Source organism: Rhyacophila brunnea, unplaced genomic scaffold, assembly GCF_057557595.1.
Source record: "Rhyacophila brunnea isolate RB1 unplaced genomic scaffold, BYU_Rbru_1.0 scaffold_16, whole genome shotgun sequence".
NCBI lineage: Eukaryota > Metazoa > Arthropoda > Insecta > Trichoptera > Rhyacophilidae > Rhyacophila > Rhyacophila brunnea.
This window is the reverse complement of record NW_028232816.1, coordinates 5,118,754-5,135,624: the sequence shown is the minus strand read 5'-3', so window position 1 is coordinate 5,135,624 and position 16,871 is coordinate 5,118,754. Positions and strand designations below refer to the sequence as shown.

The window sequence follows — 16,871 nt, the reverse complement described above, 5'->3', positions numbered from 1 at the left end:
ATGCTTAAAACTGGAGATTGTCCAGAGAAACACAACAAACTTGCCCCTCCCCTAATGATCATACTTATTTTGAATATTAGGTTTGCAAAAAATATTTTGAGTAATCAGAATTCAGCCCACTCGTGTAGACATTAATTTAACACTGTTTACTATTAATAAACGTTTACTAAATAACGACAATGTTTACTTTGTTATAATGTTTTAAATGTTTACTTAATTACGAAATAATATTTACTATACTGTTGAAGTTTCAGTTACCTCCATAAATTGCGGTGTGAGGTGCTCCTTTTTTAAGAAGTTGATATTGATGTACTCTAGTTCAACACCAAGAGCTTCTGCTGTCAGCATAACCCCTCGCACTGGAGGGCTCATCTCTGTCATGTAAAGTTTTGGAGGCATACTGGAAACAAATTATTAATCCACTTATGTTCATAACAAAATTTAATCCAGAGTGTTTGATATTTTTTATATATATTATATAATATTAAACATAAGACCAGTGGTTTTTAACCTTTTCGAAGACACGATGCACTTTTGATCACAAGAAAAAATTGCGGTGCACCAAAATCAAACGGTCAGAATCAAAGAAAAATATGCGGACATTTTTATTACAAATTAAACAGATTACATAACAGTCAAAGAAAATAAATATTAAAGAAAAGATATATATCTAAAAATTGTAAGTAAAATTACCCTTAATAAAATGGAATTTATTTGATGTGAAAATCAATTAATGTGATACCCGAGCTTGTGAGATTTTACAGATTTCAGAAATATTAGGTCGAATATTTGATATAGCTACCCTCAATATTCTTCGTCTAAATTCGTAAGCCTGTGAGGCCATGGAAGACGCGTGCGATCGATTCACCAAAATCGAAATCACATTAGATCTTTCGTGGGTTTTCATAATTTCGCGAAGGACTGTTTCGGTTTTCACTATTTCGCGGATTTTTCTGGTTCTATCATTTTTTTCTCGGTGCACCAGTTAAGAGCCACTGCATTAGACGGACAAATACATTGACTAAATTAAACTTCTGACATGCATAACGTGACCATACGTCCTGTTTTTAGGTAGCCTATCCCGTTGTCCCCAAGCACAGCTTCGGGACGCCGAAATGTCCCGTTTTCAGAAAGAAAGCAACCCACGGTAACAATTTCAAAAAAAGGCGCGAAAAATAAAAAAAACATCGATATAAAGGCACAAGTAGAAAGGGTCTTTTTTCTTATGAGTAAGATTCCTGTTATTTTCATTAAGACGATACATCAGTGAAACGGCAAATAATTTTCAACTATAGGCGCGACGAAATTTTGGACTCGCTGGCATTCGGAGAGCGAACGTCAATTTGTTTCGTGATGGCGATGGAGGTATTAATTCTTAAATCGTGTAAAGATGACTAAAAACGTTACCCATTTCCTACTTGAAAAAGAAAACATGTCAATGAATATATTATTATTGTTACTAATAGAACAGTAAACAGAACATTAAATGGACGCATGTTGGATTTATAAGACAAATTATATTTCGTTCGACACGCGTCATTTGCACAATCCGCGCATCGCATAGCCACGATCTTTTTAGACCATGCCTCAACTGAGGTATAGCATTAATAAATAAAAACTTTAAAGAAATATGCATTTTCTTGAATACACTATTACATAAAAATTAGTAGATGCCCCGTTTTGAGGAAAAAAACAATTCCAAGATAAAATGAACTATTTATATAAGTACAACGTTTTTAAATTGTATGTTGAATTATAATGCTCAATATGCTTAAACTTGTACTTAGATATAAAAAAAATAAAAAACAAACAAACATAAAATACTGAAATGTCATTTTAACATTTCATTTTGATTTCCATAGTAACGCACGTATATATTAATAATTTAGTCGCTAGGACCACCCCTTATCAACCAATAATAGTCTTTTACTTTTTACGGATTTTTCTGAAATAACTTTCCATACAAAACAGAATTAACTGAAAATTAACTCAATTCTGCTTAAAGATGGCTAAAAGTATTAAAAAGTGTTCTGATATATTATTCTAAAAGTTTAAAATGTCTAGCTAGTCGGGAAGTTTGTTAAACATCGATTGCAAGATTTATAGGTACTGGACAAACAACCACCGGACAAACAAGAATACGAGCTAATAAAAACGTTGTAATAAATGATCACGTTAGAAACATGCATATCTACTGAAGATACGGGCTGGCAGAGTTTTTCAGGACCACACGAAAAAAAATTACATTTCTACGAAATATGCTGTCAAAAATACTTGTAGGTATTGACATCTCCCTCCAAATATGATCGCGAAAAGATGGCTCTTTCCTCGCTTTTTTCGTGTTTTTTATCGTCTGTCATATTTGGGGACTTAGGAGTGAACAAATAACACCGGAATTGTGGTCGGAAACGGCGAGATTTTATGACGTCTATCTACCAATGGATACATTTTTATACAAATTCTTTTCAATTTAATTTTGGCGGAGGGCGAGCTTAACACTGCTTAAGAGCATACTTCAGTGAAACGGCAAATAGTTTTCAACTATAGGTGCGACGAAATTTCAGACTGGCTGCCAATCGGAGAGCGAAAGTAGAGCTGTGAACACGTCAATTTGTTTTGTGATGGCGTCGGGGAATTAATTCTTAATTCGTGTAAACATGACTAAAAAACGTTACCCATTTAGAAGGCTTTCGACAGTCCGCACCGCCCCTCCCTCTGGACGATACTGGGAGCATACGGGATCCCTCCCAAGATCATTGCCATAATCAAAAGCCTGCACGAGAATAGCGAATGCTGTGTCAGAATTGGAGACACTGTCACGGAATGGTTCGGGGTTACGACCGGAGTCAGACAGGGTTGTGTCCTTGCACCGTTTCTCTTCATCATTCTCTTTGACTTCATACTACGGAAGTCAATACCACCCGACCGAGGCATACCTGTTACCCCCACGGTGAAGCTATGCGACCTAGAATACGCCGATGACGCTGTCCTATTCGACAACTCAATCGAGGGCATTCAAGAGACAATCGACAGGTTGCATAACAACTCCTCTCGCGTTGGTTTGAAAATCAACGCGAAGAAAACCAATGTCTTGTGTAATAGCACCTGTCCTGATCCAGATTTCCCTCTGATTAGCGACGGGCAAAACATCGAGAGCGTCGACAGCTTCAAGTACCTGGGGGTACACATCACGGGAGATGGCATTTTGCAGAAAGAGCTCGCTATCCGAATGGGAATGGCTGGAGCAACATTCAACTCGATGCGGAATGTCTGGGACTCACGATTTTACTCGGTCAAAACCAAATGCCGCCTATTTGACGCTTGCATTCTGACGGTGCTGCTTTACGGTAGCGAATCATGGCACCTTACGAAGGCTCAGAGCAACCGTATACTGAGCTTCGAAAACAGATGTTTGCGACGAATACTGGGTGTGCGGTGGTATGACTTTAGGAGCAACGAGGAGATAAGAGAACGCACCAAGCAGCCTCTCATCACGCTGAAAGTGAAGAGGCGACGTTGGACCTGGCTCGGCCACGTGCTGCGGATGCCAGAAGAGAACTTCAACCTGGCTTGCCTGTTCTTCAAGCCGACCGGATTCCGGCGTCCTGGAAGGCCGCTAAATAAAATCTACAAAGTGTATACGGCGGAGCTACGGGATGCTAGTTTGACCTGGAACGAAGCAAGAAGACTGGCGAGCGACAGGGATTCTTGGAGGCGCCGCGTGGTGTCCATATGCTCCAGTTAAGGGGCGGATATGGCAAAAGAAAGAAGAAGAATATAATATTATTATTATTACTAATAGAACAATAAACATAACATTAAATGGACGCATGTTGAAATTTTATGACAAATTATGTTTTGTTCTGCACGCGTCGTTTGCACAATCTTCGCGTCGCGAAGTCACGGAAGTAGGTATAAGCCCTTAACAAACTGCCGCTTTCGAAGCGGTACAAATGCGGCGTTGCCATTCTTGTTTTTTTAACGGCATTCAGACAATGTTGCCGGTTAGATATTTAAAATTATTTATTTAGTTTCGCAATCAACCCTTACTATGCGTCGGTTTGATAATGGTACGGGGCTCTATAGATCCACAGAGACATCCCCAAATGGGGACCATTCGGGCGTGTTTTAGTATTATCTTTTATTCTTTATATATCTGCCGCCTATTAGCAGTGCATGGTCTGCCTACCCACATGAGACATCATTGGTTTATCAAAATAAAGTATTATTTTCTATCGTTTACATGAAATAAATAAATCTTTTTTACCGTGTTCCCAAAAATTTCCTATTAAACTTTGTGAGCCCACATGCTCACAAAATACAATAATTATTTCACTATAATTATTATAATGTTAAATATTGATAAAATTAAATATATATTACTCGTATTGCTAAAATATTAATTTAAAATGTGCTATAACCACCTGATGTACCAAAATATAGTTTTTTTCTCAATTTCAAAGAATTACGATTACAATTAAACCCTTTTATTGAATTAATATATTTTAATATGATCATGAAATAATATTAATTTCTAGGAAGCAAAAAGAGCGATCAAAATTTTGGAAACCACTGTACTACAGAAGTGATAACAATCTAACATTAATAATAATTGAAGATTTTGAAAATTTTAAGTTGTTTAATTTAAGTGAAATTTACAAAAATTAATTTTGTTTCAACACTACGACGTAAACGCCAATTCAATTAATAAATTTTCTAACCACAGCGCACCGTAGGTATATTGTTATTTTATCCTTTAGTTTGATATACCATAATTAACCGTACATTTTTAAGTAAGTAGGTGTATTAATATACATTTTTCGATACATTTTCTTTGTATAAATATTACAATAGATGTAGAATGTTTATTTTCTCTTTGTTTTTTAATGATACTAAAAATACACCCAAATCAAATAATTCTGTTTAAAGATTACAATATTTTTTAAAAATAGATACTCAATCATAACATCAAACGTAATGACGGATCATTAATAAAAAAATGATATTAAGTAGGTATACTCAAAAACAATCAAATCTGATATTTTTAGAAACTGGTAGGCTAATAATAAAAAATGCGATACCCTAACGCCCATGTAGATTTACCATACTCTGGATTCAAAAACCTTTGGAACATGGAGATCATCCGCACTAAAAACTGCAATATTGTACAGATTTAGCTTAGCCGGCTCGCACATCTAAACTCGCCTGTCTGCGCCACAGCCATAAATCAAACGTTGTAGGAATGTCGCACTCATATTGCATACCCGGCCGCGCACAATGAGCCTAGCGACAGCGACATTGTAGGTTACATGTAAAAAAACTGTCGGCCTAAAGATAAACGTCTCAAAGACAAAAGTGATGAGGAACTGTTTTTTGGACCCTTTCGAACCCAACTCGAGCAAGTCAGCAGCTACGTCTATCTCGGACAGCAGGTGTCCATAGACGGAAGCATGCACGATGTAATTGCTCGAAGAACAAAGCTGGGATGGAGTGCTTTCGGACGTCTGAATAGTATTTTCAAAAGTGACCTACGATTGTGTCTTAAGCGTAGGGTGTTCGACCAATGTGTGCTACCCGTGCTCACGTATGGCTGCGACACGTGGACCCTCAACACGAGAGATGTCCAAAGGCTAAGAGTCGCACAGCGAGGCATGGAGATGTGTATGTTGGGCATCACGCGAAAGGACTGTAAGAGAAACGAATGGATTAGGAAGCAGACAGGAGTACGCGATGTAATAGACGTTGCTAAACAGCTGAAATGGAGATGGGCAGGGCACATTGCTCGCCGAAAAGATGGCCGCTGGACAAATGCCGTCATCCAGTGGTACCCAAGGTGCACAAAACGGCCGCAGGGTCGCCCTAAAAGCCGCTGGATTGACGAACTGGTAAAGTTCGGCGGAAATACGTGGCAGCGAACGACACAGGATCGAGAAAGTTGGAAGAAGCTTGGGGAGGTGGAGCAGTGGATTGACCCCGGCTGATGATGATGATGACATGTAAATTGTACCTACGTATTGCATTTCGTTGTAGCACAGTTTACCGTGATCTGTCTTGCCGGAAAAAAAATCCCGCATAGCATTGAGATTTAAAAAAAATAACCTGTTCGTGGAGCAATGCAGACAATAATACTCTTCCTCTTTTATAATATTCAATAAGAACATTAAATATTTGATATTGTTTGACATCAAATGTTTGATAAAAACGCTGCCATTATAATCAGATATTTAATAGGTACGACTTGATACGAGAACCTCCGGAATTGTATATAAATTATACGATATTATGATATATAATATACTATATACATATATATAGATATATATTACGATATTATGATTGCATTTATAATTATTTATTTACCTACCTATTTTTTCTGTCTTTCCCTTGAATTCCGGTGGTTTTTATAACGTAATTTTAGGTGGTTTATTTAGGTAAGGAATTGATTTAAATATTTTATACGGTCATCTATTTCCGATAGAACACCTCATCATGAACTATGTTACGGTAAACTGCATACGTACAAATTTCCGGACTCAACGATTGTAACCTCTCAGAACGTCAAAGCCATCAAAAAAATGAAATGCCAAACAAAAATGCCATCAGACGCCGAAACAGCGAGTATGAGCTTTGAATTTTTCTGAAGTGGTCTCTTCTTGTATAGTCATATGCACGTATACTTATATTTCAATCTCTTGGACGAAGTAAATATTGGTCGCTAGTCTGTCATTTGTAGGAAATACGACAACCGGTGACGTTTGGAATAAATTGGCCGACTCGTAGCGGTTTGCGCAGGGGCAACTCCAACACTGACAGCGAGCGACTTGCAGTCCGAGTCGCGTGCGAATTATTGCTAGTGACAACAGATGTTTACTAAAATGTCGCATTACACTAATGTGCGAAGCTCGAATTTTGTAACGTGTGTTTTGTGAATAACGACTACGTCACTTCGACGTATTCGATAAGTTGCAGACGAGACGAGTTTAGATGTGCGAGCTAAGTAAAAACCCTTATTAACATTTAGCAGTCTACGCGCTATATAGCTTGAGAAGCGTTGACTTAAAGCATAAAATTCCGTTGATTCTTAAAGTTTCATTATATTTTGGAAAGCTTAAATTTAATGTGCACACAATTATTTACTAATATTCTTATAAAAAACGTTTCGTTGACCTGTGATTCTAAATATATAAATAATAATCACTAGTTTTTGACATACGAAAACTAACAATTTTTATTTTTGCACGTCAATGAAACTCTAATATTGTTTGTGTATTCGTCTATTTAAGATAACTGAAAATAAATTATAAAATAAGTAAGTAGGTGCCCCACAAATTTGTATGCTATTGCTAACTATTAATTAAATAAACTAAAAATTTAAGGGGACGGTATTTTGGGGGGACATGCTCGTCGAAGGTCAAAATTGAGTTTTTATTGTATATTCAAACCATGATCCTGGACACTCCTTAAACGTTGTAGATGATCTATTTATATACTTTTGAAGCCTTATTATCCTTTATAGTTATTTTAAACATTTGATGACTGCATGAAGTATTTTTGTTACATAAAATAGTATTCTTTTAAACCTCTCGCTCTAATGTTTTAGAATATAGTCATATTTCGGTACATAACTGTGCAGTGGTGTTAAAATTTTTTACATTTATTAATTTTTAAACGCATTTATAAAACCATTAGCATAATTTATTACGAGATAATTTTTGTAAAATATTCACGATAAAAAATTGTATTGATAATCTCTGTGATCCCAAATTTGACAAGAATTAGGCATTTTATTATTCAAAAAATCGGCAAGATTAACACATTTCAAGATGATTCTAAAAATATTTATTATAAGCTATGTCTTTGACCATTCAAGTGTGATAAACATCTTATGAATAATGATTGCTTTATAATAATTATTGACCTAAGAATAAGGTAGTGTTTTTTTGAAATACGCCATTTCTTTTGTCATTCCCCAGTAGTTAAGCTACAACATACGGCCATAGCCATAAATTGACAAACTATAATTGAAGTAAAGAGTAAAATGATATTGACGCGCGTGTTTGAACATGTACTGTTTAAAAAAAAATAAAAAAAAATTCGGTTAGGTACATGTTCAAACACGCGCGTTAACATAATTTTACTCCCTACTTTAATTATAGTTTGTAATTTTATGGCTACGGCCGTATGTTGTAGCTTAACCACTAGGGAATGACAAAAGAAATGGCGTATTTCAAAAAAACACTACCTTATTCTTAGGTCAATAATTATTATAAAGCAATCATTATTCATAAGATTTTTATCACACTTAAATGGTCAAAGACATAGCTTATAATAAATATCTTTAGAATCATCTTCAAATGTGTTAATCTTGCCGATTTTTTGAATAATAAAATGCCTAATTCTTGTCAAATTTGGGATCACAGAGATTATCAAAATAATTTTTTATCGTGAATATTTTACAAAAATTATCTCGTAATAAATTATACTAATGGTTTTATAAATGCGTTTAAAAATTAATAAATGTAAAAAATCTTAACACCACTGCACAGTTCTGTACCGAAATATGACTATATTCTAAAACATTAGAGCGAGAGGTTTAAAAGAATACTATTTTATGTAACAAAAATACTTCATGCAGTCATCAAATGTTTAAAATAACTATAAAGGATAATAAGGCTTCAAAATTATATAAATAGATTATCTACAACGTTTAAGGAGTGTCCAGGATCATGGTTTGAAAATACAATAAAAACTCAATTTTGACCTTCGACGAGCATGTCCCCCCTTAATCGTAAAAATTGGTAGGAGTATTTCTAATAGATTTATGTTTATGAAGTTTTGAAAATTGTGTATATATAATAAAGTAAGTATTTAGTTTTAAATCTAATATTATGTTAAAAATAGAAAATTAAATATACAAGTACTTAATGAGCATTTTTCTATCAACATGTTTTACTATATAGGAATTAAATTATATTTATAATAATATCATAATACTAGGTATTATTATTATCATTGGTCAATGCCATTTTCTCGAGATATCAATGAACGTTTACCAGTAGAATATCAACGACAGTAATAGATATTTAATGCAAGTCACGCTTGCATCACTATCTTGTCACTTTATAAGATTTTTTCTTCTTATTATTCAGACACGTGCGGTAGAAAATACTACATAACAACATCATTTAGATGTTTACATGACGTAAGATAAACTAATGTTATAATGATCTAAACTAAAACAAGATAGTTACAACTTTATATTATAACGTTTTTAGTATGGTTCAATTTCGTTAAATTAATTCGTCATATAAATATGAACATTCTGTAACTCAGCATTTTGAAAGATGGCCGCCATGTTTGGCGTTCGGGAATATGACGATTTGGCACCGCGAACTGGCCGCGGGCGATTGACCACCGCTAATTGGCCGCCGGTACAATTGGACGCCGGCTCAATTGGCCGCTGGGAGGATTGGACGCCGCACCGTTGAATTAAATGCGTAATGGAATAGATGTATGTAACGATTTAGTGGAGTAAGTAGGCAAGTCAGTTTAATATGCTTCTATCTACTCAGTAGTTGTACCTTATATATTTTGCGCTTGACACATTTTTAATACGGATTGAGAATAATTATTATGCCTTGTGATGTTTATAAAAAGATAATAATTCTTCCCTCGTTAGAACTTAAAGATGCGCATAATTAATTAATTCATTGTGTATATCTTGGCGTTCGATGTTGACATTATAATTCAAAATCCAATTTATTTATTTCACCTATAATATAATATAGTGAAACATCGGCAAGTATTATAAATCTTAAAATAGTAGGTACATGGAAGGACCTACAACAAGTGAGCTAAATTAATATACATAGGCCAAAAAAAACCTTCGTCCATAGAGACAGAGCCTAAATATACGAACTTGAAGCATAAAATGGACCAATGGTCTACTGATTAAGTTAGACTAAGTTCTACAAATGAATTCGCATTGCATATTAATTTGCAGAGAACTTCATGCTACTAATATTAAATTAATTTACCAATTTTCAGGGCATATAAAAAGACAATCCATCGCGACGAGCAGATAAGCAGCTAATTATATTTAGGCATTGTTATTTATTTGAAAAATCCTGTAAAATATCCCTAAAACCGTTTATAACAGCACTCGTGTATGCTTAGTAATCACAATGAACGTAAAAAATGGCAGCCATTTTGTTTATAATAGTAACTGAGCGTTGCCAATATTTGTGGAAATTACCACCAAGTTAGCCATACTTTTTGCATTTGTTAAATAATTTAAAATGTCATAACACAAATAACGTAGGTACAAGGCTTCATCTATTTATTGTCCAAATTCTGTGACATATACCTTATTTTAAGTAGTTTTTTATAATACAATGTCTACGTAAACCAACTCTTACACAAGTTTAATATATCAATATCCGATGTGATTTAATTGAACATAGATAACCATCGCCCTAGCAATTGGTATTACAACCGGCCGGTTAATTCTTCACGTTTGGTGAACATACAACTGAAGAAGGTAAGCGTGGCATACCGTTGTTTGCGATATTAGGTGATTAATTAATAATGATTCACCATTAGAGTTTGCACACACTACGACGGCCAACCGCTGCAACCAATGACATATTAAATGGACAACTCCCTTCATACCGGCGCGTACGAGAAATTTTGCATGAAAGTCATTCACAGATGTATAGGTAGATGTCACGTGACCATGTGACGTATCCATTTCCATTATGCGATACAAGCTTCGAGAATTTATAGTAATATAACCTTTATTGTAATGGCGTATTAGTGTCATGACTCATTGCGTTAGAAACAGATTCTCGGTTACTTACGACTTCTCGGAGATTAGACGCAAGTGAGCCCAGCGCATCACAGGTGACTGTCCAATGGTTTCTGTCATTCAATTGCATTGAATAAACATTATTTTAAAATGGCATTTTATAAATAATAAATAATACTAACACATGAAAAGTGATATCCCATCTTTCTTGGAGTGTTTAGTAGATTTTTTTTACAATTTTTAACTAGGCACATTGGCATTTTGTAACACAATAATAACGGTGGAGTCGAAACCTGACAGTCAGATATTTTGTATGGGCAGACCCAGCGGTGTCGCCAGACCGCTTGCAAGCAGAATGTTCATTTGAGCGTAGGATACCGATATTAAAATATGAATTTCGCCATCCGGCAGACCCGACACAAAGTGAGTGTCATTTTATTTTCTAGATGCTTCGTCCATATTAATGTCATTGGCTGCAACACATCGCAATAGCTTTTGGGTGGACTAAACACCAGAAGTTTTTGACTCAGCATGATCCCCCCTAACGCCCCCCCCCCCCCCCCCCCCCGTACCTTACCTCACCTTATTATTTTCAAGACGGTACCTCCACTTTATTCTCCCGCTTCTTTCTTCATACCCAGACACTACACATTCTACGCAGACTGCGTGAGGTTATGCCCACCCGTCGTAATGGGCGTGAATTTAAAATTAAGTTTCAAGATTTGTCTTAGCAATAGAATATTAAACACATTTAATAATTTATGGGACTAGCTAATTGTTTTAAAATGATTGTAAGCAATAACAGCCTGAAGATTACCACAAACAAATTTGCAATCTGAAATTATTTGCAGCTAGCCACATTAACTTTATTTTTAGCACTATTTTCATATATTTACGCTTCGTCTATATAGAGAAAGTTTTCTTCGATGCATATGTCTGAAAAAATCTTTTCTGATACCATTTTTGATCTGTTAATTTAGAAACTGTTATAGGCTTTAAAACTATAAAGCCAATTTGAAATTTAGAATGTCAAACAACGTTTTTTTACACTTGACAACCACGAGAATAAACAACCAAGTAGTGGAAATTTCACTTCAAACAAAATATCACTAGTCGAATAATTATTATATACACGAGGGCTCACTCGATACTAGGTATTAATAATAAAATTATAATTAACAACTAAACGTTTACCTTAATTAGTTTATGTTAAATCAACTCACTGATTCAAACTTTATATTTATTTCCTATACCTAGATAGCGCAATACGTCGTGTTGCCGCGCAAATTTAAAAAACCAAAGTGACTAACGTAAACAAGCGACAAGCCATTATATATTATGTTTTTATAAAACCGCGTTCTGCAATTAGCATTATCACACTATTACTTTGAATTCCATTATCAAACGTTGATATCACTTTGGGCTCTTATCACTAACCGACTGGACCAGTGTTGCCAACTCTCGTCGACAAAAATATGCTAAACGGGGTAAAAAAATGAAGCAATTCGTCAGAAAAAAAAACGGTACTGTTCGGTTATACCGGAGGCAGCGGAAAACGCATTTTGAAAATAGCCGATAAACTGGATTATTTGTTAGTATGGGTTAGTTTAGGTTCGGTTTGGTTGGGTTAGGTTAGGTTAGGTTAGGTTAGGTTAGGTTAGGTTTGGTTAGGTTAACCTAACAAATAATCCAGTTTATCGGCTATTTTCAAAATGCGTTTTCCGCTGCCTCCGGTATAACCGAACAGTACCAAAAAAACATCTTGATTCGCTACCATCGTTAATCGATCGTGGAAAATGTCTTATTTTAGGTCTACTGCAGTGAAATAAAATTTTCCTATCAAGAAAGTTCGTTTCATTAATCTTTACCTACCCACTTCAAAAGTTATTACTTATAATATATTTCTGTGTTTTTTATGAATACTTTAAAAGTAGTTTCTATATTTAAAACGTTAGTAATCACATCTATCTAGCTCTACCTTTAGGATATCTTCTCCTTTCTTTCGACCATGACCGATCCTAATAGGATCATATGGGCCTCCACATTGTAGAGGTTTGTATTAACAGATTTTGTTTTTTACGAGAAATGGATGTCAGCCACTTGCTCAACCTATTAGGTCCATACCCTGACAGACACAAATTTAAAAACAATATGCGTACTTGCCAGACCAGGGATTCGGACCTGGAAGCCACGGCTTGATAGTCCAACGCGTAAGCCGCGCGGCCACCGTGGATGGATATCCTCTATCCCTTGAATATCATTGGGTGACTATAATTGTCACACGAATGTATCTTATTAAGTTTTCAGTACATGACAATGACTATACTACGACCTCAGCACTTATCCGCACCAAATTACTATGTCTAGACGTCCCTGCAATGAACACCTGGCTGGCGACGTAGCGCACCATTTAGTGGTTGTCTTATTACATTACTTCATTTATTACATCGCATATTTTTTCCCATTTATAACTATGTATTTTTTTGTTTGTCCTTGCACCCCCTACAGTTACACGATGCTACTCTAAAGCTCAAATTACACGGATGGACTCTCACGGAGATCGTTTGCCCCGTTCGACCCCCAATCGCCTATCCCGATCGCCACCAATCGTGAAATATCATTTTGGACCGATCGTCTACTGAGTTGTGCGCGAAATATGTGAATTAAGCGCGAATCAAATTGAGGTGCATGTCGTCTACATGTCGCTTACTGTCACGCTGTCGCGGCTACAAATTTAGTCTATGGTTTCGTCATTTTGCAAAATATTTTGAACGATCACCATCTCCGTAAATTCACTGAAGAATGACACTGATGAAGAGTGCCAACTATGATATATTAGTTGAATTATTATTAATTATTCATTCTAATTTCAATTAATGTTAACAGTTTCTACGTGTACGTAACTTAAAATTACTTGCGATATGACATCCATAGATAATATTTTGAACAGAACCCAACCTGCAGACCATAGATAATAGACAACATTCTTAAATGAAAATACATAGTGCCAACCGCTAAAAACAAAAAACTCGTGATTTTGACATGATAGTCGAAAAGTGTAGGCATGTAGAAGATGATAAAAACGTTCATTGAGTCATGCAGGTGTTGATGCATTGCAGTTCAACGTGAGGTGACCTCATTGTTGTTCTGGTGATTTCGGCAGATTTTTCCAACTGACAATGTTAGTTTAGGTTCAAAATGTACTTCGGGATGGGAGCATTAGTCTGATAACATTTTAAACACCAAGAAAAACGACATTACACACTTTTTCTCGTAGCGGAAGCTTACTGGACGTCACGTGATAGTCCGCGACATGCACCTTAATTTGATCAGAACTTTACTGTACTTTGGCCTCGAGTCCAGGAAATGATCCAAAATAACATTTCAGTTCAGAACCGGCGTGAGTCGTTCGATGTGATTGGCGAACCTCCCGGTGTAATTTATTACAAATTAATTTTAATAGCACTTTGTCCTTTAGTCACATTAATATGTATACAAAATGCCATATTTTTGGCTTCATTTTTTCTATCACGTTATGCTGTTTGAATAAAATATGATAATATCAGAATAGCCTTGAAAAAAACGTTAAGATATAGATCACATACATAACATAATTTTATTTTTAATAATGTAAATTTTATCTTCGTTTCTGATAGACTTTGATTTAAAATGTATACTCAGTTGTTGTGCATATTGTGTTAATATTATTATGTATTATATTTTTCATGCATCACGATGACTGGCTAAAATGAACATTCAATATTGGAAAAAGAATCCGTTATGAACATTATTGTGGTATATATTTTTACTAGTCATCGTTCGTTATCTCTCAGAAATTATCGCATTAACGATGACATTAAATTTAGTGAAAAGATAACACATTTAATAACATTTTTTAAACAAAATATTTAATGATTTTTTTTATCAATGTTGCATCTAAGCACACAGTTAAAATATAGAAAAGATACGAATACCTGCTTATAATAATTAAACTATTTATTGGCTGCTAAAAATACTATTGATAATTGACGCACTGGGGATTAAAGAAGTATAAAGTGATATCATAATTGATAAATTGTGAATGGAACATTTATTTATGGAATCAAATACCTTATCATCCAGTGAAGGTTTTGGGTATACGCAAATTTTGGGTAAAGCCTGGGATACTGACATATTCTTCTACAATAAGCCACTATTTGTCGTCAATCTGACAAAGAGGCGTAAGTCGAAAAACACAGTTTTGATGGAGAGGCAAAATAAGATATTATACACTTATTTATTGAAATGTCATTTTTTCAATTCATTGATAATTTTTTTAATCAGTATAATATATAGATAGGGTATACCTACTACATATACGGAATATAATTATTTAAGGAAAATTTCTTATTTAGCTTAATTTTTTTCAATTAAAACAACAGACAATTTACATACCCCTTTTTGTCAGCAAGTTACTGGGTTTTATCATTAAATTTACATACGCCATAATTAAGCATTAAAATACTTATGCTTTTTCATGGTTTCTATTATGATGAAGTTATTCATTAGACATTTTCCGATTAATGATAATATTTTATTAACAAATAAAAAATATATCTGTTTCAATATGGAAAATATTAATAAAGTTAGCTAAGAAAGTTAAGCTAAGTTAAATTAAGTTAAGCTAAAGTTAGTTAACAATTTAAATAAAATTGATATAAAAAAATAATATAGCTTGGGTAATTTTACTGGGAATTCTCTTGCGAATATCCTGCTTCCTACTTTTAACAGTAAACTAATATTTCGTGGCCATATTGTAAAATAGCGCTACAAAGTGTTGGGCTTCGTCATGGCGTGTACTTCCCAGGTCTTTTCAGATGTTATGAATCCCTTATTTCGAAGCAGGCTTAAAAATATATCTATTGTTTGGGCACCGCATCAGTTGAACTACGACCTGATAATGAAGAGGGTTCAGAAGAAATTCTTGAGACTCCTTTACTTGAGGCAGTATGGATACTATCCGAGACTCTCTTTCTCTTAGATATGCTTACATACTGTAGTCTAAACGTCAAAAGGGATCTATAATTATTTAGTTACGCACTTTTCCGAACGTATACGGAGTCTAAATTCGAACTTTGCTGTTATTGGTAGTTTTGACATGTGTGTCCTTGATAAGTATTGTTTGTTCTTCCAAGGTGCAGTGTTAACCTGCCATAGGTAATATAGGCAGTAACTAGAGCTGGGTATTTCCCGAGAAAATCTCAATCTCGAGATTCGGCATTTCCCGAAATGATGAAATTTTTGAATTCTCGAGATTCGGGATTTCCAGAAAAGAATTCTCGATATATCGGGAAATTTAAAAATACCTGTAAAAATCCTAAACAAACAAAAAAGAAGTAGGAAAACAAAAATAATTCAAAACATTAGGTACTTATTCAAATGGGATTTGCAAAAAACAGAGACTGGTAATCGCGTACGCTTTTGAGACACAAAATTCCCTGATGTTGCTAAAATTACGCTCATTTTTAGTCGACGTTGGCTTAATTGTGTTAATTGCCCCCACCAGTCTTTGAACGTTGTGTTTTCTGTCCACTTTTTTCATATAGAAAATCGTTTTTTCAATTAATATTTGATAATAAAGAAATGTTAAAAATTTCAATTCTCGAAATTCGGGAAGGAAAATCTTAAAAATTGCTCGAGAATTCCCGTCGGGAAATTCCCGAAACCCAACTCTAGAAATAACTGTATTCAACCAAATTGCTTCGGATATTGATATATTATATTCCACCGACGTGTATATGAGTTAGGTGAATGTTGTTTTATAGATTATTAAAATAGGGTCTACATACTTGGTCACTCTGTGTTTCCATATACACACGTTATATTTTTTTATTTTTATTCTCTATAGATACTCTTTTTACACTATTTTTCTAATACTGCGTATGTTTCTTTGTTTTTTTACAATTCTGTTTTAATATCTACTATTTCTTTATGTTTTGTGTCATATTGTGAACATCATGAATTCGATTTTAATTTAATTTATTCAACTACATGCAGTTGACTATATTATGTAAATAAATACATT

General features: G+C 34.6%; 2 protein-coding genes across 2 annotated transcripts in view; one reads left to right on the top strand and one right to left on the bottom strand.

The window, feature by feature from the left end:
- The window catches only part of LOC147074236 (uncharacterized), a 626,724-nt gene that overhangs the window by 31,727 nt on the left and 578,126 nt on the right, over positions 1-16,871 (top strand). The gene's annotated exons all lie outside the window — the stretch shown is intronic.
- LOC147074252 (uncharacterized) overlaps positions 1-16,871 on the bottom strand; it is a 58,716-nt gene that overhangs the window by 10,408 nt on the left and 31,437 nt on the right. Inside the window, exon 13 of the mRNA XM_085943937.1 lies at positions 259-400. Coding sequence (XP_085800063.1) covers positions 259-400 — 142 coding nt within the window. The remainder of the gene's footprint in view (positions 1-258; positions 401-16,871) is intronic.